The sequence below is a fragment of the Neocloeon triangulifer genome, unplaced genomic scaffold (assembly GCF_031216515.1).
Source record: "Neocloeon triangulifer isolate White Clay Creek 2 clone unplaced genomic scaffold, ASM3121651v1 ptg000020l, whole genome shotgun sequence".
NCBI classification, from domain to species: domain Eukaryota; kingdom Metazoa; phylum Arthropoda; class Insecta; order Ephemeroptera; family Baetidae; genus Neocloeon; species Neocloeon triangulifer.
The window spans coordinates 1,954,185-1,982,029 of NW_026775561.1; the positions used below are offsets into that span (position 1 = coordinate 1,954,185).

The 27,845-nt window shown below is 39.4% G+C and overlaps 6 protein-coding genes across 9 annotated transcripts in view; 2 read left to right on the forward strand and 4 right to left on the reverse strand.

Annotated features, from left to right (window-relative positions):
- Positions 1-20: 20 nt before the first annotated feature.
- Positions 21-1,013, reverse strand: LOC132203959 (histone H2A-like). Its single transcript, XM_059632137.1, has 3 exons — positions 857-1,013; positions 472-679; positions 21-334 (listed from the first exon to the last, which is right to left on the reverse strand). Exons 1-3 carry the CDS (start codon positions 876-878, stop codon positions 151-153), a joined length of 414 nt encoding a protein of 137 aa, XP_059488120.1. The 5' UTR covers positions 879-1,013; the 3' UTR covers positions 21-150.
- Positions 1,014-1,987: 974 nt separating this feature from the next.
- On the reverse strand, positions 1,988-3,265 carry LOC132204109 (large ribosomal subunit protein uL15). Its single transcript, XM_059632377.1, has 4 exons — positions 3,119-3,265; positions 2,491-2,652; positions 2,225-2,377; positions 1,988-2,167 (listed from the first exon to the last, which is right to left on the reverse strand). Exons 1-4 carry the CDS (start codon positions 3,119-3,121, stop codon positions 2,039-2,041), a joined length of 447 nt encoding a protein of 148 aa, XP_059488360.1. The 5' UTR covers positions 3,122-3,265; the 3' UTR covers positions 1,988-2,038.
- Positions 3,260-12,103, forward strand: LOC132204107 (abnormal spindle-like microcephaly-associated protein homolog). 2 transcript variants are annotated; one of them, XM_059632371.1, is made up of 21 exons: positions 3,260-3,370; positions 3,673-3,797; positions 3,859-4,056; positions 4,127-4,330; positions 4,394-4,603; positions 4,660-5,809; positions 5,864-6,306; positions 6,365-6,506; positions 6,558-6,699; positions 6,751-6,934; positions 7,001-7,176; positions 7,238-7,454; positions 7,512-8,598; positions 8,653-8,925; positions 8,988-9,332; positions 9,391-10,712; positions 10,764-10,847; positions 10,897-11,161; positions 11,218-11,396; positions 11,455-11,574; positions 11,638-12,103. In XM_059632371.1, exons 2-21 carry the CDS (start codon positions 3,735-3,737, stop codon positions 11,827-11,829), a joined length of 6,996 nt encoding a protein of 2,331 aa, XP_059488354.1. In that variant the 5' UTR covers positions 3,260-3,370; positions 3,673-3,734; the 3' UTR covers positions 11,830-12,103. The 2 variants fall into 2 exon arrangements, with proteins under 2 accessions (XP_059488354.1, XP_059488355.1); XM_059632372.1 differs by lacking the exon at positions 3,260-3,370 and adding an exon at positions 3,442-3,591.
- A 456-nt stretch (positions 12,104-12,559) lies between these two features.
- On the reverse strand, positions 12,560-15,484 carry LOC132204108 (interferon-inducible double-stranded RNA-dependent protein kinase activator A homolog). 3 transcript variants are annotated; one of them, XM_059632374.1, is made up of 8 exons: positions 15,364-15,484; positions 14,452-14,699; positions 14,225-14,393; positions 13,859-14,167; positions 13,688-13,806; positions 13,302-13,448; positions 13,105-13,219; positions 12,560-13,047 (listed from the first exon to the last, which is right to left on the reverse strand). In XM_059632374.1, the coding sequence occupies exons 2-8, from the start codon at positions 14,575-14,577 to the stop codon at positions 12,911-12,913; spliced, it is 1,122 nt and encodes a 373-aa protein (XP_059488357.1). In that variant the 5' UTR covers positions 14,578-14,699; positions 15,364-15,484; the 3' UTR covers positions 12,560-12,910. The 3 variants fall into 3 exon arrangements, with proteins under 3 accessions (XP_059488357.1, XP_059488356.1, XP_059488358.1); XM_059632373.1 differs by having other exon boundaries at positions 15,258-15,439; XM_059632375.1 differs by lacking the exon at positions 13,302-13,448 and having other exon boundaries at positions 15,258-15,439.
- A 1,085-nt stretch (positions 15,485-16,569) lies between these two features.
- On the forward strand, positions 16,570-17,851 carry LOC132204032 (coenzyme Q-binding protein COQ10 homolog A, mitochondrial). The gene is made up of 3 exons (XM_059632248.1): positions 16,570-16,813; positions 17,055-17,201; positions 17,261-17,851. Exons 1-3 carry the CDS (start codon positions 16,728-16,730, stop codon positions 17,727-17,729), a joined length of 702 nt encoding a protein of 233 aa, XP_059488231.1. The 5' UTR covers positions 16,570-16,727; the 3' UTR covers positions 17,730-17,851.
- Positions 17,852-17,893: 42 nt separating this feature from the next.
- Positions 17,894-27,845, reverse strand: part of LOC132204027 (NUAK family SNF1-like kinase 1) — a 37,538-nt gene continuing 27,586 nt past the window's right edge. The window contains exons 4-7 of the mRNA XM_059632243.1: positions 21,152-21,278; positions 20,494-20,542; positions 20,103-20,282; positions 17,894-20,037 (exon numbers count right to left, since the gene is read on the reverse strand). Coding sequence (XP_059488226.1) covers positions 18,408-20,037; positions 20,103-20,282; positions 20,494-20,542; positions 21,152-21,278 — 1,986 coding nt within the window. The 3' untranslated portion in view covers positions 17,894-18,407. The remainder of the gene's footprint in view (positions 20,038-20,102; positions 20,283-20,493; positions 20,543-21,151; positions 21,279-27,845) is intronic.

The following is a 27,845-nucleotide window of genomic DNA, read 5'->3' on the forward strand; positions in this document are numbered from 1 at the left end:
TGAAAACATTTTCTTTTCAAACCGTTTTGAAATGGTTCGATTAATTTATTCACAATAAAAGTCAATAATTTAAGCCTGAGCTTTGAGATTAAAACTGACAGAATATTTTAAATTTACGTAACGAGTAGTAAACCAACACACATCTAAAGTCTAGAAGTCCTGGGAGGCTTGTTTGCCGCCGCCGGACTTGGCAGGGCCAGTCGAGGTCTTCTTAGGAAGCAGAACTGCTTGGATGTTTGGCAAGACACCGCCTTGGGCAATTGTGACGCCCGACAGCAGCTTGTTCAGTTCCTCGTCATTTCTGATAGCCAACTGGAGGTGGCGAGGAATGATTCTGAAATATTAAATATTTTTTTCAGTTAAAATAAGCTTTTTTGGAACTATTTTTACATTCAATGAATATTTTATCAGAAATATAAATATCATTGAAATTTTTTGTGAATTTCTTGGAATTCTTTTTTATGTACAAACCTGGATTTCTTGTTGTCACGCGCGGCATTTCCAGCCAATTCCAAAACTTCAGCAGCCAAGTATTCCATGACCGCAGCAAGGTAGACAGGAGCGCCTGCACCAACACGTTCAGCATAGTTGCCCTTGCGAAGCAGGCGGTGGATTCTGCCAACAGGGAACTGCAGTCCTGCACGGCTAGAACGAGACTTGGCCTTGCCCTTTGCTTTTCCTGCAATAAGAGAGAGTAAAAGAACGATCAGTGCGGGGAAAATGCTAGATTTTCAGGTTTAAAGCGACTGAAAAGTAAAATTCCTATCCAATCCTCAAGTGCAGGTGGTCATGGCGAAAATCAAACCGAATTTTTAACTAAAAACCCAAGTGAGTTGGATTTTTTTGTTATCCTCACCTCCCTTTCCTCGTCCAGACATCTTTCCTGAGTTTTCGTGGGGTTGCGGGTGAAATTAACACAGGAAACACGGAATTCCTGCTCCAAAATTAAAGATGAAGCACACGCGAGACAGAAAACGACACAACTGTGGAAAACTGCAACGGTCTGAATGAGCGGGAATATTGACCAATGGGAGTCGAGCTTTGCGAGGAGGTTTTTCTTTTTGCATGAGAAAGGCGCGCGCATAAATTTGCTAACTTGTAATTTCAGAAAAATTTATTTGGATCCTTTTTGACAGAGAAGTGGCTATTTATCCATCTTAATTAAGAATAATATTTTGCAAAAATTTCTGTGAATCGTGGATGATCTTTGTTACATTATTTAAAATCTCTTTTAAATGTAGAACATAGGCTAATTTTTGTATTATTTGATAATTAATTTCATTTTTATAAGACAGTATACAAATTTTTAAATTTGTATAGAAAATTGAGGAGAAAAATTGATAGCAAAATGTTAAGAAATTAAGAAAAATGGGACCGCAGGCGCAGGATACTTGTCCAAAATGCATTATAAAGGTACCAAATATTTGGTACTTTTATGATTATGATAAACATATAACAAACATAATATTGAATGACTGAATTCAGTAATCTCATTTAAAAAAAGTGAAAAAAAGCTTAACAGCATTATATAGTGCAGGATTGATTTTACAACTTTTATTTTATTTCTGCTGCAAAGTGCAATCATGCATTGATTTACTAGATTAAATTATTAGGTCCATGGCTGCAATTTAATAATCTTGGTATTTTGCAATAGCGGCGCTGTTATGAACATACAAAACAAAAAACGATCGAAAGAACTAACTTTACAAACAGAATTAGGTGTCTCCTTGGGCAGTCAATCATGTTACATCAATGCTATCTTTAAAACCGATGCTTTTACCAGATGACCAGAGAGCTTATTTAGTAGGTCTTGTAACACCATTTATAACATTTTATAACATTAAATTATTGAAATGTGATACAATTAAATGATGTTTTAACTAATAACTGCAATATTTAAGCTTATACCATAAACAGCGATCAACAGACGTTAGTATCATATCAAATATAAACTAACAAAGAGGTTGTCTTGATGATACTCATAATACCGATTTTCAATTTTATCCTTCTTTTTTATTTGCATACAAATATGGAAAGGTTACGCCTGAAGCACACAGCATCCACCCACAGATTTAATTTTCTCTTCTGCCAGTTTTGAGAAGAACTTGGCTCTTACGATAACAGGCTGCTTAGGCAGACGTCCCTTACCCAAGACTTTGTAGTATCCCTTAAAAGGCAAAACAAGATTAAAATGAGACTAAGCCCAAAAAGAGAGCAAACTTACAGCTCTGACAACATCAATAACAGGGGCTTTGCCATTTTTGCTGTCTTTGTAAGCCAGTCTGGTCTGTTCGTTGACAAGGGTCCAAATCTTGTCCAGGTTAATGGTCGGGCAGAACTTCTGATTCTTTCTTTCGTGGAAGTTCCTCATACCAACCTACAAAAGTTTTAAATTTAATTACTTTGATGGTGCGCTTCAAGACCTGCATTATGATTTTTAATAAATGACATGAATGGATGAGATACAATTATTAAATTGAAATCACAAACCTTGCCAAAGTAACCAGGATGGTACTTGTCGTAGTTAATCCTGTGGTGATGCATACCACCGGCATTACCACGGCCACCAGGATGCTTTCTGTGCTTGCCAATGCGGCCATGGCCATGACTGACATGACCTCTCAACTTCCTTGTCTTCTTCTTTTGTGTGGACTGAAATAAACAAATTTCATATTAAATAAAATTTTATGTTAATTATGTATGTGTTGACAGCTTTCTTTGTCTCAAATTGAGCAAGTTTAAATGGTAACTTGTATTATTTGTTTACAGTGTGGAAAAAAAACAAAGGATCTTTATTTCAATGCAATCATGCAGCTTAAATAAGAAATAAATCCGCAAGAAATTAAATAAACAACCGGAACAGATAGAAAATTGAAAAAATTGTTTTGAGTTTCTCAACTTGAAGCTGAAGATCTCAAAAACATGTGTGACTGTGAACGTGTCGGTAAAGACCGAAATTGCAAGTATGATTAGGCTTCAAATATAACGTAGAAGTAAAAACTAATAGGAATTATTGATAAATAACATACTTGGGAATATTAATTGAAAGTTTTGAGCGAGAAAACGGCCGAAATAAAGAGGATGTATATGAATATTAAAAATGATTTCGGTCACTCACCATTGTTGATCTGCTTCCACTGCAAAGACGTCAACAAAGAAATTTCTCCTTGGTAGATGCCGGCGAAAGAGCGAAAAACAATTTTAACCTCCTTGTACGACTTCACGAGATTACGCTCCACCCCCTTTCCCCCTAACCAATCCTAGCCGTTTGCATCGTTGCGCGTTGTCGTTATACGCAGGGCGCCTATTTATAAATTTCTGTCAGTTCGAATTCATGGCGATTTCGGTTCGGATAAACACGTAAATACAGGTAAATTTGACTCCAAATATTTATAAATGCCGAGAATGTTGCAAATTTTCAAATAACTCACGGCAAAACATAATTTTTAGTAACACGAATTGTTGGTTTCACGTCTTGCTCTCAAATTTAAAATTATCTCTGCTTATAAAACACCAAATTCCTGACAAGAAGCTTGAGTATGTTGGAGTGTATTTTATTTTAGATAGAAATCGACACTCGATCCTTAATATGTATGTAATTTATTCCTCACGGCTCAGAAAACATGATTGCTTGATCTTTCATGCATGTTCCATGCTGTTTCGTTGTTCTAGAATTTTTGCGTGCAATGGGATTTTTTGCCGAAAGCTGAATATTTTGAAACTTGCCTAGCAAGATGGATCGGACAAACTTTGCTATGACTTCCTATAAACAGACGACGGTCCAGACGTTTTTCGAGGCAAGTGCCATGTGGAAGTTCGCATTTGGCATGCTGAAATAATATTTTGTTGCATTTATAGGTCAGTCCTGTTCGAAAGGTCAAGTCTGCACCTTCAGGATCTGCAAAAATGTCTATGGGCGACGTAGAGGAAGAAAAACCAGAATTGGTCTTAAAACCGTTTGCTGCAAAACCAAGAATTGTGTTCAAAGGAGTTCTTGTTGGTAGCACAAAGTGCCAAAGTTTCCTGATCACAAATCCAGATTCTAGTGATTTGGCGGTAAAATAATTATTATTTATAAACCATTGCAAGTGTTATGAAAATAATTTTTTTCTCACATATTATTTAGGTTGAGATCACAGTTCCAGACTGCTTCATTCAAGTAGAGTCAAGTCATTTCCATGTCCCAGCCAAATCGTCCATCGAAGTCAACCTTACTTGGAGCCCACAAGAGAAGGGAACATTTTCAGAGTCAATCCATGTGAAAGATAGCAAAGGACGACGTGGAATGGTGTCTCTAGCACTTGAAGCTTTGGTTCCCATGCCAAAAAAAGTAAAACAATCAGTTATGTGACCAATTTATTTTTATGATTAATGTATTTTGCTTGTCCAACAGGGTTTGAAAAAGTCTGCTTCAATGAGGCCTTCTGTCAAAGGTCCTCCAACTGTGAAATCGAGGGTCCAAAAGCCAGTGCCTTTAAAAAAAGCAAAGCCTGCTTGGCAAAACTCGTTCCCTTCTGACGTCCCTAGAGAGGTTCTCAAACCTGTTCTTGCTTCTGCTCAGCAAACACAACCATGGAATAATTATGAAACTGAATTGCCTGTTGTAAGACATGAATTATTAATGTTGTGTCCACCATAATATATTTGTTAAAATTTCAGGAAAGTGAACCAGCTTGCAACACCCCTCTCCGAAGGGAAACATTTCTTGTGAGTGGGAAAGAAAATGATGGCTCACCAGCTCTTCCAAAAACTCCTGCATTTGGGAACATGTCTGCTGACAGTCTTGATATGTCTCCTAAAGTCAAGAGCACCACTAAACGACTAAGACACTTTAAGACAAGACCGGATGTGCAGGACCTTCTAAGAGAGTTTATGATCAGCCCACAAGTGAATAACTTGGCTTCTGTGTCTGAGGAAAATTCCATCTTGGAATCCAGGAACGACTTTGCTGATTTTGATCCTACACTTCCGTCAATCAGTGAAATTGAGACTCCTAGCTTCGAAGCCCGCCGTTGCTCCACGGCTTTCAAACAACTCTCTGCTGAAATGATTCGTAAGCCCAAAGGAGTCTCGCCAAGAGAGCTGTTTCAGTTGACAATGCATCAGGAGGTGCCAGAGAGTCGTTTAAGCAGCGCCACATACATTGCCGATCGAAGAGAAAGCAATGAAACCTATGTAGCTGACAGAAGAGTGAGCAACGAGACTTACGTGGCCGAAGGTAGGCTCAGCACAGACACATACGTCCTAGGCAAATTAGACAGCTTCGAAGGAGCATCTGGCGATTTGACAGTTCTTCAAAACTTAGTCTGTTCTCCAGGACTACAACCACTTGCAGCTGGTGCTGGATGTGAAATCATCACGGCGGAAAAGATATCTGAAGCTTGGGAAACAAAGCAAACTGGAGAAACTAGTGAGGTTGACATGGTTGATGTTCATATCCCTCTGGACAAAGAGGTGTCAGGCAATTCGCCTCAATGTTCTGAAAATGGAACACCTACTGTAGATGCACCGTCGACTCCTGACCGAACGATCAGTTTGCCAGACCCTGCATTGACTTATACAGAGAAAAAGAGTAGAAAACGATTTGGCAGTGAACTAGAATATGTTCAGTTCCAGTTGCACAGCTCTTTGGACCAAGAAAATGGAGAAGATCTGCCAAGGTACAACTTGAGATCATCTGGGAAAGTGGTCCATGTCCAAGAAGTCCAGTCTCTAGCTTCTGTCACAATGGACATTTCACCACCAAAAAAATTTAAACTGCCCACTCTTGGCTCGACTGAGAAGTGCAGTAACCAAACCTTCATTCATAGTAAGCAGAAAGAAACTAAAGTTTATTTTGTAATATATCATATTTTATTTTAAGGTACACAGAAGGCTGACAAAACGTTTGTGCTTACGTCTGCAGCATCTGCCTTATACATTCCATTTGGTACTAAAAAGAAGCTCATTCTGGAAAAGCCTGCTAGTTCTGCCACAAATAAGCAAACGGCCGATGTTGAGTTTGACGCACTCCCAAACACGGTTGATGACATCTTGATGGACTTTGCAATGGCTAAAATGTCTACGCCGGGACTTTTAGAGGACCCATTCTACATGAACCCACTTTTGAATGATGCCATATTAAATAAGTTTGAAATCGACTTCAAAAAGTGGCTCAACTCTGTGTTGACTCCACCTGAAGAGCTGGAGTCAAACGATCTGATCAAAGTAAATGCAGCAGAAATGTGGGCTCAAAGCACCAAAACTGTTGACACTTCCCTGGCACCAAGTAAAGAAATGGTCTCATCTAAATATCTCTCTGTCAAGGTAAATATAAACATTATTTAAAGATTTGCTAAATATTTAATCTTTTTTACAATTCTAGTCTCGTCTTGATCAGCTAAGGCACGCAGCATATTTACTGTTTAGCAAACATGAAATGAAGACTGTCCTGTGTTGCGTTAACTCTAGAGTGGACAGTGGAAACATCAAAATCAGGCAAGACAAAGCTCTGCATATTGACCAAGGTATTAGTTTGCAAATACGACTTGTCTTAAACTTAAATATACATTATTCAGGATTAAAACATGGTGTCCTAAATTTGTTCATGAGCTACAATCCTTTGTGGCTGAGGATCGGATTGGAAACCGTTTGTGGAACTCTGATTCCCATGAGATCAAACACTGATGTGCAAACGCTGTCCTATTTCTTGATCACAAGGTAAATAAATTAATATAAAAAAAGCATTTTTAAACTCATTTGTAATATTAGGATACTCTCTCCAGAGGCAGTTGTGGGCAAATCTTATTTGCTGCTTAAAGATGAGTGCAGACAGAAATACAACAGATTTGTTGTCAAAAAATTCCTTATGCTTGTATACTTCTTGGACAAGGCCAAATGCTTGAAGTTGATTCGCCATGATCCTTGCCTCTTCTTGAAAAACTCTACCGTCAAGGTGTGTGCCTCTTTTATCATTACTTTTTCAGATATTAAAAGAAAATTAACAAAATTTATATTCCAGACAAGTAAAGATATGTTGACTTCTTTCTCTCGAATGGTCCTTGCTGGTGAGGGTGACATCACAAAACATTTGGGCTACATGGGCTACAAAGTTAGCCACGTCCAAGGCTACCTTGACGAGTTCAAATTTTCTGTCGAGCATTTAGGAGTTGACTTAAGAGATGGTGTCAGGCTAGTGTAAGTTGATTTAAGTGAAATGATAATGTATCATAATGATGATTTCCAATGTTCTTTATAGGAGAGTCGTTGAACTTGTCACAGGATCAACTGGTTCCAGTGCAAAGCTGAGAGTTCCTGCAATTTCTCGACTTCAGAAAATCCACAATGTTGAACTTGCCCTGAAGCGTCTGGAGGCTAATGGTTTTTCAGTTAAAAATTTGACAGCCCAGGACATTGTGATGGGACACAGAGAGAAGACATTGTCTTTGATTTGGCAGATTATTCACGGCTTTCAAGTAAGACTAGCACTTTTTATTAATTAACCCACATTTTACAATGGCACATCCCATTAGGTTCCACGTTTCAACAAAGCTGCTTTAGTCATTCAAAGGTGGTGGCTGCGCCCTTCCCTCAGAACTGCCGTTCATCGCAGAATACAGAGGAAGCAAATCTTGCATGCCACAGTCGTATTCCAAAAGTTCACTAGGGGATACCTGTGCCGCAAAAACCTGGATAAGCTGAGGGCACAGATCAAGAATGAAAGGCTGAGAACTCGTAGCGCAACTGTCATCCAAAGAGCTTGCAGACAGTTTTTTCTGAAGAGACGGGTAGCACTCATGGCTCGCAGATACAAAGAAAATGAGGCTGCCCGGAAAATTCAGTCTGCGTTTCGAATGTACAAGGCTAGAGGAGTTTTGTTGCACTTGAGGGAGGAAGCTGTCATTGAAGCGACTGCCAAACGAGAGACGGCAGCAATGAAAATCCAGGCCAGTTTCAGAAGAGTTGCTGCACAAAGGAAGCTACAGGCGTTGAAGTTTGAATATACTAAGAAAGTTGCTGCGGCTTTGAAAATCCAATGCTTCTGGAGGCAAAGCACTGCCATTCAAAAGTTGCAGCACCTCAAAGCTGAAATGCAGATGAAGGTACATGCAGCAAAAGTGTTGCAGAGCATTTGGAGAATGAAAAAAGCTCAAGCGGAGCTGAAGAAATTGAAAAAAGACCAACTAGAGAGGCAGTTTTTGGCAGCCTCAGTCGTGCAGAGATCCTGGCGATGCTATACTGCTCGAAAGATGTTGCAACTCCTCAGATTGAAGAATGAGCAGAGAAGGACGTCGGCTGCCTTAACATTGCAAGCGGCATGGAGATGCGTCGTTGCCAGAAGATTGTTGCAAGAGCTGAGACTGAGGAACAGTGCTGCTATCAAGATCCAGTGCGCTTGGAAGTGTTTGTTAGCCACAAGAATTTTGCATAAATTGACAGATGAAGAACATAAAAAGAAGGCTAACGCTGCCAGCACTAAAATTCAGTGCGCTTGGAGATGTTTGGTTGCGAGGAGAGTTTTGCAGCAGTTGAAGGCTGATGAAGAAAAAAGGAGAGCTAATGCAGCTAGCACTAAAATTCAGTGCGCTTGGAGATGCTTCAAAGCAAGAGAAGCATTAGGTTTGTTATTTACCTTGAAGCGATAACTTTTAATTAAATATTTTTTTACTTCAGCACACCTAAAAGCCATGGATCTTGACAGGAAAAATTCTGCTGCTTCAAAGATTCAGTGCTTCTGGCTTTCATACGTAGCTCAGAAGGAGTTAGCGAGGCTCAAATTTTTGCAGCATCAAAAGAGAGAAGCTGGAGCTCTCACCATCCAGTGCGCCTGGAAGAGTTATTTGGCTCGAAAAATCCGAAACGGACTGCGTCTCCGCGCACTTCAAAACTCCGCAGCTCTCACAATCCAGTGCTCTTGGAGACGATTTGCTGCAAAGAAACTATTAGGTATGCTATATATGCAAAAATAAAAAAAAAATTACAATATAACACATCAAATTTTAATTTAGCTCACCTTGTTCAAGAAAACATTGCTAAGGGAAATGCTGCAACCACCATTCAGTGCAGCTGGCGATGCTTCAAAGCAAGACAAGAATTGGAAACACTGAAACGAGAGGCGGCAGCTTTGGTTTTGCAATGTAGTTGGCGATCCTTTGTGGCCAGACAAATTTTGCTAACACTCAAGACCGCTGCACGAGAAGCAGCTGCACTGAAGCTGCAATGTTCTTGGAGGAGCTACTCTGCCAGACGTACACTGCAAAAACTGAAAGAGGAATTTGAGCAAATGAGGGCCCATCTTGCAGCCGTTAAAATTCAGACGGCTTGGAGATGCTACTCTGCCAGGCAGACACTTGGTAAATAATATAATCACAAATGAACCATAATATCTATAGCTGATGTAATTTTGTCTAGCTCGCTTAGTTGAGGAAGACATAGAGAGAAAAACAAAGGCTGCGACCTTGGTCCAGAAGAGATGGAGAGGAAAGGTTGCCAGGCGCTATGTGCAGCAAATGAAGAGGGAGTTGGAAATCAAGAGAAACACTGCAGCAACCGTCATTCAGTGTACTTGGAAATGCTTTGCAGCCAGAAAGGCGCTCTGCCAGCTTCGTGAAGAACATGACAGGAGACGAAGCGCGGCAACCAAAATTCAATGCTTCTGGAGACGAGCGTCTGCCCAGAAAACGTTGGAACATTTGAAGGTGCAAAAGTTCAATCGAATCAGCTATGCTGCCACTGTTATCCAACTGGCGTGGAGAGGCTTTGCAAAATTGAGGCATGAAAAGAGGACTCAAGCAGCACTGAGGATTCAAACATTCTGGCGAATGAAGTTGGCAATGAAGGAGCTTGCTGAATTGAAAATTCAGAGATTCGTGTTGATGTCCTCTGCTGCCACACTAATCAAGTCATATTGGCGGAGACATGTTGCTATGAAGCAGCTCACCTTCCTAAAGGCTCAAAGGAGAAAGAATGCAGCAGCTCTGAAAATCCAACTCTTTTGGAAAAGATACATTGCTGATCGAGAGCTTTCCAATTTGAAACAAGAAAAACTGGCAAAACTTAACCATTCTGCAGAAGTCATTCAGTGTGCTTGGCGGTGCTTCCTAGCCCGGAGGATTTTGCTGCAGCTGCGGGAATTAGCTCAGAAACAAAACAACTCAGTAATTAAAATTCAGCGTGCTTGGAGACGCCATGCAGCTCAGAAACGTTTATCTGAGTTGAAAAGTGAATTTGCCAGAAAGCAGTGTGCTGCTGCCACTAGGATCCAGTGCGCTGTCCGCTCCTTTTTGGCTAAACGAGTCTTACTTAGACTTATTCATAAGAAGAGATCTGACGCAGCCATCAAGCTGCAATCCCAATTTAGACGCCTGCAAGCTGTGCGAGAATTGTCAAAACTCAAGCAGGAGCAATTGGAGAAGAGAAAGGGAGCTGCTGTCACAATACAGAAGTTCTTCCGCGGACAGCAGGCTCGTCTGCAGGTCCAGAAAATAAGAGCTGAAGTGGCAAAGATGAAGGCTTATGAAGTGCAAAACAAAGCTGCTTTTAAACTTCAAAACTTCTTCCGGATATTGCTTTGGCAAAGGGCTGTTGCAACCACAAATCTTGTCAGAAAGGAGTTGATTGGAGTGGAGACTGAATTGGGAATGTGGGAAAGGATCCTACTTCAAGACGATGCAACTTTCCTTAGTTTCAGGATTTTATTGTCTGTTCTCAGAAGCCAACGCGCTCTTAGAAATGTACGGTGACAAATCGATCTCATTTTAATAACTAATTCATATTTTTTATAGAAACACCACCTGTATGCAAAATTTATTCAACAAAAGTGGCGGACATATTATGCTCCAAAAATGAAGGCTGCTACAAAGATTCAGGTATTTTTTTCTCCCAGCCTAAAATTTTGATCTCATATTTTATTTTTAGGCTCTCTGGCGTGGGTACAAGTGCAGAGAGAAAATTAGACAAGCTGCGATGGCCAAGAAAGCTGTTGTTATCACAGATCATCAAGTGCAGCAGGAAATCAAACTAGACCAAAAGGTTGCATTGCAGTTGGTTAAAAAGTGCGACCAGATTCAAGAGGCCAGCAAAAATGTCACCGAGGAACAAACTGTCGGATACAAGATCCTTTACGCTCTTCAAAATTGGCAGAAGACGTTTGACTTTGAAATTGGAACATATACACTATTTAGTATGTTTTTAATTTTATTATGCTCAAACAATTATTAATTACCTTACATTTTATAGATGGTTGTCTTGAAGCCTCTGGCTCATTAGTAATGCTGATCCTACCAGGGATACCAATGGTGGTTGAAGGATTTTTGGGCAATAACCGGTCTGTGCCTGCTATGAAATTGGCTGTTTTAGCATCGGAGATTTTACTGAGCGTCGTCAAGTTTCCTGAAGCATTGCCAGATTTGAAAAAGGTATGTAATTTGGGACAATATTATTAAATAAACCATTCTAATGTTTGTTTTCCATCAGGTATACAAAATGATTGATGCCGTTTTGTTCAACTTAAAAGTTTCCACTGCTAATGACAAACTGTTCCTGAATTGCTGCACCATTCTTTGGGTTCTAGCCCATGATGAAGAAATGAAAAAGGTGAGCATCCAAATTTTGTATAATTATGAATGCTAGTTTAAACACAATATTTTTGTTTTTTAGAAAATTTTATCCACCAAAGGCATAGATTATCAACTCCGTTCTGTTAAGCCTAAAGAAGGGAAACAAACTAGAGGGAATAGCAGAGTCGCTGTTGAGTTACCAAGCTTGAAACTGCACAAGCAGCCCAGATGCTTCTCCAACAAGCAGCATGCTTACCAAGCCCTAATCAAGAAACTTGGAATGCAACCTTAAAATCAGACTTCTTGTGTGCCAACTGCGACTTGCTAACAACTATGAAATATGTTTATTTTAATATTGACAAATTTCCTGCACTTATATTGCTAAGGAAAATGTTTTAAAGGGTGCCTTAAGCTTCTCCTTTTACGTGCTATCACATTGCTTAATATGAATTAAGAGAAAAAGTTTTGTAATCTCAACAGATATACTTATAATAAAAGTTTTCTAACTATCTCTTATGTTTTTAAATAAAGTACTATATAACATGAAAATATTTGGAGTAATCGTCGCTTTTTATTGGCCTCTTGATTTTAGGATTATTTTATAAAAAAAGCTGTATTTACTTTGAAGTGAACAATTTTATTTTTTACTTATATATTATAAACACCAATCAAAGTAACTACGAAAATAGTATAATGCAGAAAGTGGAACACCTTTACGCAAGTTATTTAATGGTGATGTTCTAAAAAAAAATAGTATCGTTAAAGATAAAAGAAACATTTTTCAATAAGCTTAGTTACAATCAGTTACATTAATATATGTGGCCGCCTTCATTAGCCCATAAGTTAAAAATTACAACGTCTATACTTTGCATTAAAATAATGCTAATTTTCCTACTGGAAACCCAGCAGAGACGTGTTTGCATCAGAAAAATGGATATTACCAGGTCAAAACTGCTGTACAATATGATTCTTGGAAAATAAGATAATTGACAATATATTGGATCAATAGCTCATCCTCAAAGTTCACGATGCGTTATATATATTTGTCAGCAAGTTAAATATTTGACTTCTGCGGGTTAAATAAACTTGTGTACTCAAAATATTAGTTTCAGCAAATAGGGAAAAGTCCACTAATTCCATGCAAAGTATAGTTTGTAGAAAACAGTAGACTCAGTAGAGGCCACTCTCCAACTCTACAAAAATTTAAATTGTTTTTCTTCTTTCCTGTTCAGAGTCGGAATAGTGGCCTGAGCCAAAGTTAGAAACTTGGCCTGATTGTGGCAATGAAATTTCTAACCCCAATTAGGTTGAAATTTTAACATCGCCCAATTTTAGCTCTGACATCCTTAAAATGTAGATAGCAAGTTAATTCTTCATTTCTTTGTCATAATCTTCAAATACTCCAGAGCATTACGAGCAGCAGCAGACTGCGCATCTTTTGGAGTTGGTCCAGATCCATAGCAAACTGCCACGGGCAGAGTTGATAATTGGACCAGACACTGGACCGCACCTAAAACATGGTATAAGATAATGAAATGCTTGCAGAATACTATGGATTTATACATACCAGATTTAGCCTTCTCTTCGATATCAACAAAGGTGACCTCAAACTGCTGTTCATGAGAAATTTCCTGCAGAAACTTGATGTAGTTGAAATTGGAATCGCTGACCAGCGACGTGTTCTGTGAAATAGAAAATATAATAATTCATCTGGCTCTTCAGTAGGTGTTTTTGGTGTACAAAAAAATTGAAAATCAGACCAACCTGTAGCTCAGTAAGCTTAGGGCCTGAAGCTGATTTCAGCGATTTGTGGAACATTGACACTTTTTGGCTATGAGGAGGAGTCAAGGTGGCAATTTTACTATCTTTTAGTTCAGCAAAGTGGGAGCCTGAAGAAGATCTTTGGGCAATCTAAAACACACATACACAGCACGTGTAAGTACAACGAAACAAAACAATCTGACAAAAATTGTATCTTTAACCATTTTTTTCACCATAATTATCTTCCCCAGTTTACCACTGACTAACACTAAGAGATAGCAAATTTGCAGAGAATAAGAAACTGTGAGAAACAATAATTTTCTCAGAATTTATTTTCTTTTGGGATATATGTACAGAAAAGCAACGATTAATTAGCATTCTAAATTTACCTCATCATCGTCCTCCAGTCCCACACTGGCATTAGGCTGCTCAACGGGCATGTCCTTCAGTTTCAGCCACATCTTATGAGCTGCCTGACGTTTGGCCAACTTCTTGGACTTGCCAGTACCTGGCAAAAATTTAATTAGGACATATTTGAGCATTGTTGATCAATCATTTACCTGTTTCAACGTTCTTGAATACACAGCATGCAATGGTGAAGAGCCGCTCGTGTGGCAGTCCCTTTTCCGACTTCAGATCATAGACGGGAGGGGGCCAACGCCGGGACATGCACATTTCTTGCAGAGTGCCGATTGGGTTTCCAGGGATTTTGTCATCAAACGGAGACACAATCTGGCTAGTCACATCAGGGATGTTGCTCGGGGGTCCTCCTCCAGGGAGAGCGCTGTCACTCAGACCCACCAATTTGTCCAAAATGGCCTTAGCAGCAGCATGCTTGGCTTCTTTCTTGGACCTTCCTGTGCCCACAGCTGAAATATTTAATTCTAAATTGTTATTTTGAAGTTTCAAATTATCCGTCAACCAACCAATCACTTCTCCGACAGTGACTCGATAGCGGAAAGTGGGCTCGTGAATGGCTCCCTCGATTTGGACGAGCTCGTACTTCGGAGTGGTTCCTCGTCGACTAAGCAGTTCTTGCAAAACGGACACAGGCGTCTTTGATGGAAGAGCACTGGCGCCATTCTGAGCCGGTCTCTGAATTTATTAAATAAAATTTTACGGGTCTTCTAAAGGGCATAGTTCAATCTATAACCGGTTGGGGTGGCTGGTTGTCCTGCATGATGTGGTTGTTCTGATATGGAGTGATGGGTGCTCCATTATTTAACGCATGCATGCCCTGTGGGTTGCCCATAATTGGAAGTGGAGTGCCTGCAGCCATGGCGTAAGTCTCTAATCCTGGCGGAGGGTAGATTTGTCCGACGTCTCCGTCCACAACTGACACAGGATGCACAAACTGCTGCTGTTGACCAACTTTGTTTCGGCCTCTCGGTTGTTGTTTCACTAAAAAAATAAAAATATATTAAATAAATTGAAGTCTCGATTAATCAACTAAAAAAAAAAAAATCATAAATAGAAATAACAGATTTAACAAATAAAAGATAAAAGAAACTAAAAAGGTCCATTTAATAGATGCACACATAATAAACGCCCAAAATAGATTTTTCTAGAGAAATATTTTTTTTATGTAATAATCATCTTGATCTATTTAATGCAAACACTTCAGTATAATTATTTATATGAATTATGATGTACTTAAAGAAACTAATAAAGATACATACTGAAGTTTTTGGAATAAATAAATATAAGTTGTTATCAAGCAGATTGTGGTGGCACTTCAAGATCATTAGCAGAGATAAAATATCATATTAAATTTGTCACAAATTAAGGTTGTTGCAAATGGTGAATATTTAAAGCTCATATAACCAATAAAATGAATAAAACAATATTATAATAACACACTCGCTATAAAAATTAAAATTCGGATATACAAGAAGTTCAATCAAATTAAAAAAACTCCAACGTGTGTGACGAGGCAGCGTTTATCTTTTTTATACTAACTAGCTCTCCAACTCGGTAGATTATCGATTGGTAAGTTTTTCTGGCAGCTCAGACGTGGGTGGAAGATGAGAATTCGGATTTTACGAAGCAAAAGGGTGCAATTTACCACTACTCCAGGTTTTGACGAACGAAATCAATATGCTCGGCCTTCTTCCTTCTTTGCACACAAATTTTCGGATACGGATGCAGTGTTGACGGCCTCCACGCCATTGAAATGTTGGCAGGACTGAAAACACCAGCTGCCAAAATCGACTTAACCAATTGTAATCAAGGAAAGCCACGTGCGCCAACTTGAAAGAAATAATACTAACTCAGAAATAGCCTTGGAATTTTCTTTTTGCATTTCAATTCCATTATTTTTGTTTTTTAATTAATATTTGCTGCTTCTGTATTTTAATTTTCCTTTATTCTGATTGAAATAGAAGCTGAGATATTTTAATGTGATTATTTTGAGTGGAGCAGTAATATGAAAAATAATTTTATGGATAATTTTCTCCACTATAATATCTATGTCAATAAAATCATATTGAAAGTCAATACCAAATCGTTGGAAAATTAAGCTAATTAGTACAAATGACATTTTAAAAAAAGCCCTACAATGGAAGGGAATTTACAAGAAATACATTTCCAAAGGGTCAGCCACTGTTCTACTGATCTTAACAACAAAGATCTGTTGAGAACATTGACCCGGTCACCCTTTGGCGTTCGGAAAGTTTGGTTTAACATTAGTAATTAATTCTTCCTTTATTATTTACACAGAATCATGACTCAATCCATCTACACAAACGAAAGAATTGGGCAGGTCTCAGTTGGGGACGTTGACTCCAGCAGAGCGGGCCAGGTCATCGAGTTCTTGCTTGGCGAGACGAATCTTCTCAGCAGCCAACTTGGGGGCGAGTTCCGCCTGCTTCTTGGCCTCGATTTCCCTTAATGCTGCCTCCTTCTTGGCCAAAGAGCGGTGTCTGCTCATGCCGTAGAGGATGCCCACGGTCAGCAAACTCCACCGACCGAATTTAATCAGGGGCGAAACTCGCACCGGTGCTGGAAGTTCTACAGCAGTCGACATGTTTGCAGATCGTCTTTCGAGTCTGTCCAAGAAAAAAGATGGCCGTTGACTTTCGATTTGCGTTATGATAACTGAAAATCGTGTAAAATTATGATTATATCACATTTTGTAATTTTCTTAAAATTTAAAATTAATTTATTCTTAATTTTATTTACAAATTTTATTGCAAATAAATTTATTTTGAGTGATAAAGTTTATGAAGTAAGTGATTTGTCTCACTTTTTCTTCCCGCGAAATTTGAATATATGTGCAACATGATTGAATCAGCTGACGCTGAAAAACACAAGACTGCTTGGCTAATTTTTGACAGTCGTAGCTGAGATCTTCAGGACGTCAGTGCTCAGGAATAATTCAAAATACTTTCTCTTCTTCTACCCACTTCTTAAAATTTACAAATTTAATTTATGGCTTCATGGGGCCTCTGTAAAAATATAACTTCGCTGCGCTCCTCCATTAGATTTTTGGGCACCAACCTGAGCAATAATGAAAGGTACGCATTTTACTGGTTTAACATTAACAGTGTGTGATCATCTATGTAATCACTGAGTGCTTAAAAATAATCTTGAAATATTTAATTATTTCTTAATAATGTTTAGATCAATTCTATTGTGCTTTTTTGCTTGTTACGTACTGCCCACTGCCCCAGATCAAATATGGGTCAACGTTCAATGTCAAACAAGTTTGGCTGTGTTCCAATACAACTTATAAGTCTATTATTATTTGTTTGCCAGAGTCAGCATTCGATTCGTCTGCTCCTCCTGTACCAATGGAAATAAAATTGTATTGCGAGAAAACAGAGACCAAAATGGAAGACGGACTTTTTTCACATTGCCAGGCACTAATAAGAAGAAAGAGTACCAGGGAAGAAAAATCGTTGGGTAAAATAATAAAAACATAAGTAGTGTGAAATAATACAATTACATTAATTTTCTTACAGTTACTCCATGGAAGAAATGTTCCTAGTAGTATCCGACGTGGAGCACTACCGAGATTTTGTGCCATTCTGCCAGAGGTCCTTAGTTACCACAAGAACGGCAGAGAGGCTGCGAGCAGAGCTTGTGATAGGCTTCCCTCCAGTGCGGGAAAGCTACGTGTCCAACGTGAGTCTGGTAAAACCCAATCTGGTGAAGGCCGTGTGCACCGAAGGACAATTATTCAACCACCTTATCAACTTCTGGAGATTTAGCCCCGGGCTAAAGGACAATCCCAGGTCTTGCACAATAGACTTTTCCGTGTCCTTTGAATTCAGATCAGTTCTCCACTCTCAACTGGCTCATGTATTTTTCAATGAACTAGTCAGACAGATGGAAAAGGCCTTTGTCGAAGAGGCCCAACGACGTTATGGGAGAGCCTCAGTTAAAACTCTAGTTTTGTCGTCTGGCACTGTTAATCAAGCTGGTTCTTGATTTTAATTTATTGTTACCATTAACTTCCTTAAATCAAAACTAGATAATTGATGATGGATGCTTCCTTGTTCCGTTTGTTTTGACGGGTATTAAAATAAACATTGCGTAACTGACGAGCATAATTTTTTGGGTTTATTTTAATTAAAAACAGAACATCATTATGGTTTAGGTTTTTTTATTTGCCAAAATGCAGATTACAGTTATAAAATTTTCAAAGTGTGGCTTTTTTAGTACAAAAAACATTTAAAACTATTAAAAAAAAATAATATAATAAAATTAAAATAGCTGTGATCTTTTGTCGGGTAATAGAGATTAAGAATTAGTACTTTTAACCAATTTAGCCAAAATTGAAATTTTTAAAAATAAATAAACTGGTGGGCCAACAGAGGCTCCTTCAAGAGCTGCTCATGGAAAAATACTCAAAAGAGATGAGGACTTTGAAGATTTGTCAAAACGCTCTAATTCAAAGTAAAATCAAAGAAAATTGATTAGCTCTCAATTATTTGATTTTGAAATAATAGTATTTTATACATTTTCTTTTGTCGAGCCGAGCGAGTCCTGTGAGCAAAATCTCAAAGACAGAAATATCAACCTTGCAAGTGAGCGATTTGAATTCTGTGTCATCTGAATTCACTGACTAGTATTTGTATGCATTAATTTCTCTCTCAAAAATAAAACTCAATTTTGTGTCGGTGTTTTAATCAGCGGGCTTGATTTCCGTCTTTGTCGTTCGCTGCTCGCTTGCTTGGCGTTGCTCTTGTTGTTGAAGCGCTCCATGGCCCTGCTGTAAGACCCAATGCACACCGTGCCCCAGGGTGGCTTCAACGAGTCCACCTGCAAGCTAGACGAGCGCCCTCTCGGCGTCTTGGGCTTCAAATCGGACGGCTCAGGTGAAGACTTGTCCACCTCCTCCTCCTCCTCCTTCAACTCTGCCTTTTTCTCCGGAGCAATTTCTTGCACTGGGTTCAGACTGGTCGGAGGCGACGGCTCCTCCAGAGAGACAAGGCTGGACGCGCCACTCAGCGTGTCGTAGCCACTCGCCTCACTGGAAAGAGACCCGGACCGGTTGAAGAGGCGCCCGGGCACTTTGGCGCTCAAATCTTCACTGCCCACTTTCAAGTACTGGGAGTGAGAATTGTTATTTCTGTCATCCAGCAGAACTTTGCTGTCTTCGACGCTCGGAACGGGAGACACGCTATTTTCCGGAGAGGTGGCGCTCTGTTCTTTAATCTCGGACAATGGATCCAAACTGCTGCCCAACACTCTCGGCATGGGACTCCGCTTCCGTTTGCTCTCCTCAATGACAATGTCGGGAATGAACAGACGCAGGGCATTGGCGCCCGTGGGGAAACTTGAGACAAACTTCAATTTACTCGGCAAGCTCTTGTCATACGTTTTGGCGGAATTGGCCGCCACCTGGTCATTTTTGTTGAACGCCGTGACCAGTTGGGCCACCGAGTAGCGCGGCTCTTCCTCCTCACTGCTGGTCGGGCTGTAGCTTTTTCTGCCCGGCCGCCTCGGATTGACTACGGTTTTGTCCGAGCCGTTGCTGTCAGTCTCTTCCTTCTGCTCCGCATTGGCCGCTTCCTCGTTTTTAGGCTCCGGAGTCAGCAAAGGCGCCGCAGGAGTCGGCAAAGGTGTCACAATATGATTTTCCTTGTTTTCCTCCTGAAGGGTCACGATTGATTCGCCCCCTGCGACCTTTTGGGTGTTGATTTTGGTCGGGGCTATGCACGCGGTTTTGACGCCCTCCACTTTGGAAGCGACGTCCACGTCTTCTATTGAGGTGATGGTGATTTCTGGAGTGCTGATGGCCTCGACGTCGGGCGTCGGCGTTGGCGCCTCCGAGTCCCGCATGCACAGACCCACGCACTCACTCTGGTACCGCAATCTGTGCTGCGTGGCCAGCGCCGGGCTCAAGGCAAACAGTTCTTTTGTGCTCAACGCGTCCTGCGACTTGGACAAACTGCGCAGACCGTACAGCTTTTCTATCGAGCGGGACGACGGCTCCAACATCAGCAACTTCTCCCTCGACTTGGACACAAGAGAAAACTGACTTTCGCACAGCCGCTCTCGGGATTTGGACAGAGTTTTCCGCAAATTGCTGCCGGAGACGCGCTCGAAAAGGGCTTCTCTCGATTTCGACATGTACTTGCGCAGATTTTTCTGGGACGCGTGACTTGTTATTTGAGGCATTATTGGTGATTCGGAGCGGGATGAGATATTTTTTGCAGACCCACCAAGAGGCGTTCTTGGCTTTTTGGCCAGCCAGGGGTGTCTAAGGCACTCTTTAGATGTCATCCGTTTACTGGAAGAATAATTAAAAAATTATTTAATATTAAAAAAAAAATGTTTTTTTTTTTTAATTTTTACTTTGGTTGTCGAACCAGAAGACGAGCGACGAAGTCTTGCGCTTCGGCGGACACATCCTCAAAGAGCTCTGCAGGGAAGTCTAGGTTGCAGCGTGAAATATTTGCAAATGTTTCTTGGTCAGTTTCGCCTCCAAATGGTGAAAATCCTGTCAGTAAGACGTAGACCGTAACACCCAGTGACCTGCGATTAGATATAAGAAATTAACGCACAGATAATGTTGATTATTTTTAAAGCTTTAATTTTCTTTACCTATTATAAAATTAATTAAATGTAAAAAATTTTGTGTCCGACAAAAGATTTTACTTGCTAATTTAATGTTACACTTTACTTTTATTCATTGGTTTGTTATTCATTGCATTTTTTTATCAGGGATCACACCCGCTTCACTTACCACATATCAGCTCCAAAAGTGATTGGCTCGTAGTGAATAATTTCAGGAGCTGTAACATAAAAACGAGCATTTTATTACCTGTGCATATTAGGGAAACTTTATGACTGAAATTTAGACATCTCCGAATGAGAATGGCTGAAAAAGGCTACTGGCGCGACAGTGAAATTTTCCCAGCGTGCGCGCATTACACAGTGAGAGCCATTCTGAGAGTCACACACACAATGCAATAATCAATTTTGACGAAAAAGTATCGCTTTCCGCTGTGGGCGCGAAAGAAACGATTAAGTTTGGCGTGATGAAACCTACGACCCCGACGAGTATCAGATCTCATGCTGGGCACCCACAGCTTTTGTATTCACTTCATAAATTGAAAAAGGAAGCAACATCTCTGGCCAGTGTCATTTTCAAATAAATTGAGTGCCGAGATGCGGCCAACAGTGTGATTTAATGACCCTCTCCAATGTCTCGCGTTCTCGACTCATCTATCACGAACCACGCAAATATTTTTTTTGTAAATATTGTTCCTCATTTTCAACTCCAACGTCGCAGAATTCTTCTCCTTTTGAAGTAGCAAATCTCGGGGCCATCAATTTATATCGGCTGATTTGGCTTCGTTGAGTCATCAATTTGCCATGTTATTGGAAAACCTTCAACTTACCAACATAGTCGGGGGTGCCAAGGATTTCGCGCACTTCCACGCCTTCCAGCAGCACCCTGGATATTTCAAAGTCACACAGTTTGATGTCGCACTCGGGAAACGGTCCCATCATCACGATGTTTTGCGGCTGCAACAAGAAAAAGAGGGAATGAGATCAAGTGACCCGCAGTGGTTGGGCAATGCGGTTTAGTATCAATAAGGCGACGCCGCGCTCCGCTTGATTAAAGCCGCGCTGCATTTTTTTTTATATGGAGTGTCTTTCGCTCGTAGCAAAATGAGTGCTCTGACTACATTATTATATACACTCGCTGATTATGATCGCAATAATTATGTTGCACTTTTGAAACCTGTTTTGAATAATGAAATTCTTGTTACAAAATAATGATAATCACCTTCAAATGTGCCAGCGGCAGGCGAGAGACAAACAATATATCACACATTATTCTAGCGCGCGCTCATATTTATTAGTTCCATGTTGGGCACACGTAATGACCATTAATTTTATTTACAGCTCGCTTATTACGTTAAGCACATTACGGTGCTCTGCCAGAATATATTAATTGATTCATTAATTATTCTCCCTCTTCCTCTCTGAACGCAGAGAATTCGTCCTACTTATAACTTCTCACGATTATGGATCGTCTGCACGTAACTTGAAAAATTCGCACCGACTTTGAGAGAGGTGCGCGCGGTTTTTTTTTCTTTTGTGATTGTCAGGACGGTGTTTCTAAATTTAGACAATGTGTGGTGCGCGTTCTTAGGTCTCGTTTTCTGGAGCCGCTGTTGTGCTGCTGGAGGAGCAGCTTTTCGCCCGCTTCAAATGTACACGACCAGAGTCGGCGATCAGAATTTTCATCGGGAACTGGTTTCCTTTGTTTATCATGCATGTCGCGATTTTTGTGTGGACGTCAGCCAGAGAAAATACACGACAATTTCACTCCCAGCCTTGCAGTTGGATGTGTATTGCGTTAATACGAATAATATGTATTATGCCTTTGCAAGTGCAACAATGGAGCTCAAATTCAAGCGCATCCTCAGTGTCGCCAGAGAGAATATTTTTTTTCATTTACCTCATACTGGCTTTAAAATTTATATGAAATATAACATTTAAAAAGAATTTATAATGTTAAATAATTATTTATTTTATTCTTTATTCTGAACTGGCATCCCTGAATTCAATTGAATTTAAATGAAAAGTTTTGATTCAAAAGTGTGGGTAGTGGTTAACTTGCGTTAATATTTGTAATATCGGTGTAACCCCTCAATTGTTATTGATATATATGTGTTTAACAATAATTTGGCAAGAGTTAAAGATTGGTAATTTGGTAGAGCGCCTGCGTTTTGAAGGACATAGGCAACCTGCGCGACACTCCCTAGCTTCATTGAAACTGGTTGCGCTGCCCTCATTTCGCTAATTTGTCTTCGTCTTGTTCGTTTGTGCAAGTTTCATTGTCACGACAGGTAAAGCGATTAAATTTTTTTCAAACTATCACACGCATAAATTGTCTCCTGAACCGATTATGATGGATAACATGCGTTGCTCTCGATATAGCAGGTCTTTTCTCACATGCATGCGCGATATGGTCCACACACACACACACACACACACACACACACACACACACACACACACACACACACACACACACACACACACACACACACACACACACACCGAGGCGCTTCTGAATGAATGACTCACGCGGTATCTTGCTCAGTTTAGAAATGTTGCTGGGAGGAGTTCGAGCGCATTAAAAAAATAATATACACGAAGCTTAAAAAATAAAACGAAAATAAAATAAGCAAACAGCGTGTGGGTGCCATCAAGTCTGGAGAAAAAAACCTAGTGAGAGAGAACAATCCATTAAAGCTGCCGCTGCACCTACCAGTTGTAAAATAAAAAATAAAAAATCATAACGAGTACGACCGGCGGCGTTGCCTAATAATATCGACACCGCGGTCAAGAGAAAGAAAATAATTGCGAGTGCAGTATAAACAAATTGGACAGCAATTTACGAGAGGGCCGAATTGGCCGACGCTGCTTCACAGTGCATTGAATATAAAAGCCAGTTATTTTCGTGCCCACACGCAATTTTGAGCGGGATCAACTACCGTGCACACCGGTGCAAAATATTAATCATTGTTCGTCAAGCGCAATCACGATTATTATTAAGCCTATCTAACACGGGTATCAAGCGAGCGAGCGGCGCGAGATCTTTCTTCTTCTTTGCGCCTCGAGGTCAAACGTGCCCATCAATTCACTCGGCATTTTCCCTCCTTATAAATATTGCCGAGACTTTTTCTTACTTGTCACATAAGGATTTCGGTTTCTACTCGAGGGTCGAATATATGAAAGTCCCCCGACTGTGAATAGCAACGGGTGAATCAATTATTATTATCATTATCGTTTAGCACAGCGTAATCTTTTTCTTTGTGTGCCGTCAAGTCTCGCTTGGTTCTTGCGTCAAAACACGTAGGCCCTTTTCACTTATGTGAACGGTGATTTGAACGATGGTATTAGTCGAGTTTATGAAAAACAAGCACTGCAAGATTTAAGATTAACAAGTAACCTGACAGTGAGCTAAAAAAATAGACCCCGTTAACTTTAGCACGGAAGATTTTATTCAAAATAAAATTTTCTTTCAATTCTCATTCCTGGTTTTACTAGCATAATTTTTAATTTAATTAGCAATTACTGCCTCGATAAAAAGTAAAAGAAAATCTAATACATTAACTTTGAATTAATTTATGTAATATTGTAAATCAATCCGCTTTTAATAATAAAACTTTTTGAAGAACTCATTTAATTTTTCTTTAGTCTTGTAGGATTGATTAAGCAATTCAATAAAACGTAGATGGTTTTTCACTATTCTATACGCAAAGAACGTCTTCTCGAGTACCAACGTCTTTTCTAAATTAAGATAATTGTAGTATTTTTTAAATGCATGTAATATCAAATAAATTTATTACATTTAAAATACAAATTAGAATTCCAGATCAAGACATCAGACGTGTTTTCTCATTGAAGCTCATTTGACATCGGATTTAGAAATATTTAAATATATTTGCTCCGTGAGACTGAAGAAATATTTTATAAAATATTTCTGTAGCCCACACGCTTTGGCCTCTCAAACGGAGCTTTGGTTATCCAATACAGTTTGTTATATTTTTAATGCGTAGGCTACTCCTCTGCTGCTACTCACTTGCTGGCTACACCGGAATAGGACCAAGAAGTGTGTCAGTGAGCAGGCGATTCATAAATAATTAATTTATGCACAAGCCCAATCAATCATATTAAGCATAATGAAACGAGTTCGGTGACCCAGCCGCCGATCGCAGACTAGAAATTAAGCCGAGCCGATGAGAGAATCTGACACGACCGCGCGTTTTTCACTTTGGCCTGATTGAGTTTTGGGTGACACACGCAGCCGACCAGACGCCCACTCAAGCAAAGTATGTTTTCTGCCCGAGGTGAATTTCGCGTACTGGACAGTCCAGCATTCACTTTTCACTCCAATAATCGATGCTCTAAATTTGGTAAATTTGTATCACTGAAAAGAAATCAAGGACCTTCTCAAAAAATCAGTAAAATTTCAGAATTGATAGCGTTAACATTTATGACCTTCTGTAATTTGATTAAATAATTTTGGAAATGTGAAAGTTTCGTGGCTCTGTTGATGCAAAAACAATAATCGACGGGCAGAGACAAACTAAAAAAAATCAAAGCGCGCGCGTGGTGCTCTTTCATGCAAACCTCAAATTAAGTGAGGTGTGGTCAAGTTACCTCTTCTGAAAGCGTGCTCGGCGTTTTCCATTTACAGAATGAGAGAGAGACATAAAAACTTCCCCCATTTGTGAAAATAATGCCACAGTGAGCACAAAGTGACATGCGGTTAGGCTTTAAAATATGTTCTCACGTCGCGCGGTGGGTGGAAAATTATTAATGAACTTCCCACACCGAGCTCGAATCAAAATTGCCTCATTTTATTATTTTTCTCCTGCACGCACGAAAAAGGAAGACGAGTGAATTCTCATGGCTGATTTTAAGTGTGGAGATTGTACGAGAGTTTTTCTTATTCCTTATTCCTAATTTATACAGTGTATATTAAATTATTATTACAGGGCAACTTTACTGAGAGAAACCATTAGTACAGCATTAAGTACTTGTGCACGCACCTTTTTTAAACAGGGAGTTCAAATGAAAAGGGACTTATTAAGTGAATGCACTGCGTTTTTTGAGAGATTTATATTTGTCACCTTGCACTTAACGCGTGCTCTCTTGCTGATTTACGAATGCTAATAATGCATTTCTTGCGCACCATTAAGTGCAATCAGTTGTGTCGCGACGGAAATTACATCCAGTCTGCACTGATAGTGAGAGGAGTGTCGATTGGGACTCGTAAAATTTATTGGCATTTAATACATATATTAATCAATAATATATATAGTTGCTTTATACATTCCATTTGCATCTGTATTGCATAAATTATATGTTTTAATTTTCCTCTCTTAATTAAAATTTTTTAACAAATCTTTTAATACTGAGTTATAAATTTTAAAACTAATGCGAGACATTTAAAATTAATATAATTTATTAATTTATTTTTATCAATTTTATAAAATCTGTTTTTTATTATTTAATTTGTGAATTTTGTGAACTGTATTAACACAATAATTGATAAATTTATATCATTTTGAAAAAAAATTGAATAAAGTTTTGGTAGGTCTCAAATTATGAGAAGCCAAATAGAGCTTTTTAGTTATAATTCTTGTAGTTTTTGCATACATAGATGTTTGAAATTTAATATAATTAACTGTGCTGAACCAATACATTTTTCGCTTTAGACACGCAAAGCTTTTAGAGCATGTTGTCGGTCTTAACAAGCTCGTGAAATTAAGCAATGAAATATAAATCTCAAAGCCCGCGACCTCTGACCCGTCTGCGGGCGAACACCCACGAGCGCATGAGCTCCTTAATAAACAACATTAGAGCAAGGCAAAAAGCTATGAAGGCTCGCATAAAGCATCTCGCGAGTTGTGTTATTATAAGAGCGACCCACCCTGTCCGAGAAAGGTGTTATGTTTTAATCTTTCACACAGCACTTGAGCCGCAGCGAGCGAGTGAGTCACTCGAGCGGGATTCCGATGAATTTCTCCAAACCAATCAAGCAGGTGTCTTTCTAAGAAAAAGATATATCCGCTGCCAAATTACATTTCATTTCGCGAGCTCTTATTTAATTACAGAAAACGAGAGGTGCCATTTATATGCAAATTTTGTCTCCGTCTTTATTAGGATTGATAATCAAAGCTCAATCTTCTCGCTGCTCTTTGTCTCCTCTCTGTCTCTCGTGCAACTTTTAATTTATTTTGCACAATAATCTGATTATGGGCACGCCGGCGTATATTTATTTTTATTAGTGCGCCGCCGGAGAAAGAGATTTAATCGGGGGCGACGCCTAATTTGGGCATGCGATGCTAATCATTCTGGCACATCCCTCGGGATTCTCGTTTTGGTTTCTCGTTATACATAGCCGCGCTCTCATGCAGCCACCGCTTTGATGGATGCGCCTTTCATTAGTGCTAATTTATTGCAAGCTCATTAAATTGCGAGTAAAATTTTTAACTAGCACCGCGGCTAGGCGGTTTAATGCAAATATATCCCTCAAGAAAAAAACAACAAGACCCTCATTAAACGCCTCCAGTAGAAAGCTAGCTTCGCAAACTAGAGCAAATATATGTTGTAAAATTCAAAACTGAAATTTTGATGGTGTTTAATTTTAAAAGTATTTCATTGAAAAAAGTTTGCAGCATTCTGAAATTTGTAAATTGATTTATTAAGTAATGATCCGATTGATTAATAGATTGTCCTAATTGACCAAAATGTTCAACTTGTTTTGCAACATAATCATAAATTTGCGAATGACACGTTTCTTTAATTTAAAATAATTTTACTCGCAGCTTTCTACTAATTGACCTGCTCTCAACGCATATTCATTCTATTATCAGCGACCCGAGATCTGCGAAATCACTTTTTTCGACACACGGACGCCCCCGTTGGTTTGAACATGGAGTGTCCAACCGCAGGTGCTGCGTGGCTTAAAAGAAAAGCAATTAAGCACTGTCGCGTGTGGGACGCTAAAATTATAATTGTCTGCAACTCACATTACACGCATCACAACCCTGGGTGTAGTTTTAAAATTCATTAAGACCGACAGTGAAAAAATATTAAATTGTATTAAATTGCGACATTATTACACATTATTTCTTGGCAGCAGTAATTGAGTTGTTGCTTTTTCTACTTTCAGCACAAGAAAGTGCACTTTGCGTATTTATGGCGTATTGGATCGCATAAAGAAGTTGAAACCTTTTCTCTCTCCTACTCGAAACGCGACTACACACAGCTACCTTTTATCTTTTCCACCTTTCCTCCGGCACTGATTGAGCTGCATTCTGTGGTTTATTCATATGCACAAACATCTCTACTCAGGTACGTCTGCATGCTTTATGGTCGCATGCATTTCCATAAAATACAAATAATGCTGGGTGTATTGTGTGCATATTACAATTTTCTTCGACCAAGAGCTCATAAATCCAAAGAATCTTTATAGTAAAAATACAAAACCGGAATAGGAGAAATTTTTAAAAGATAACTTGGTAAGAGTTAACGATTTAAATAAAAATGCAAATTTTGGTC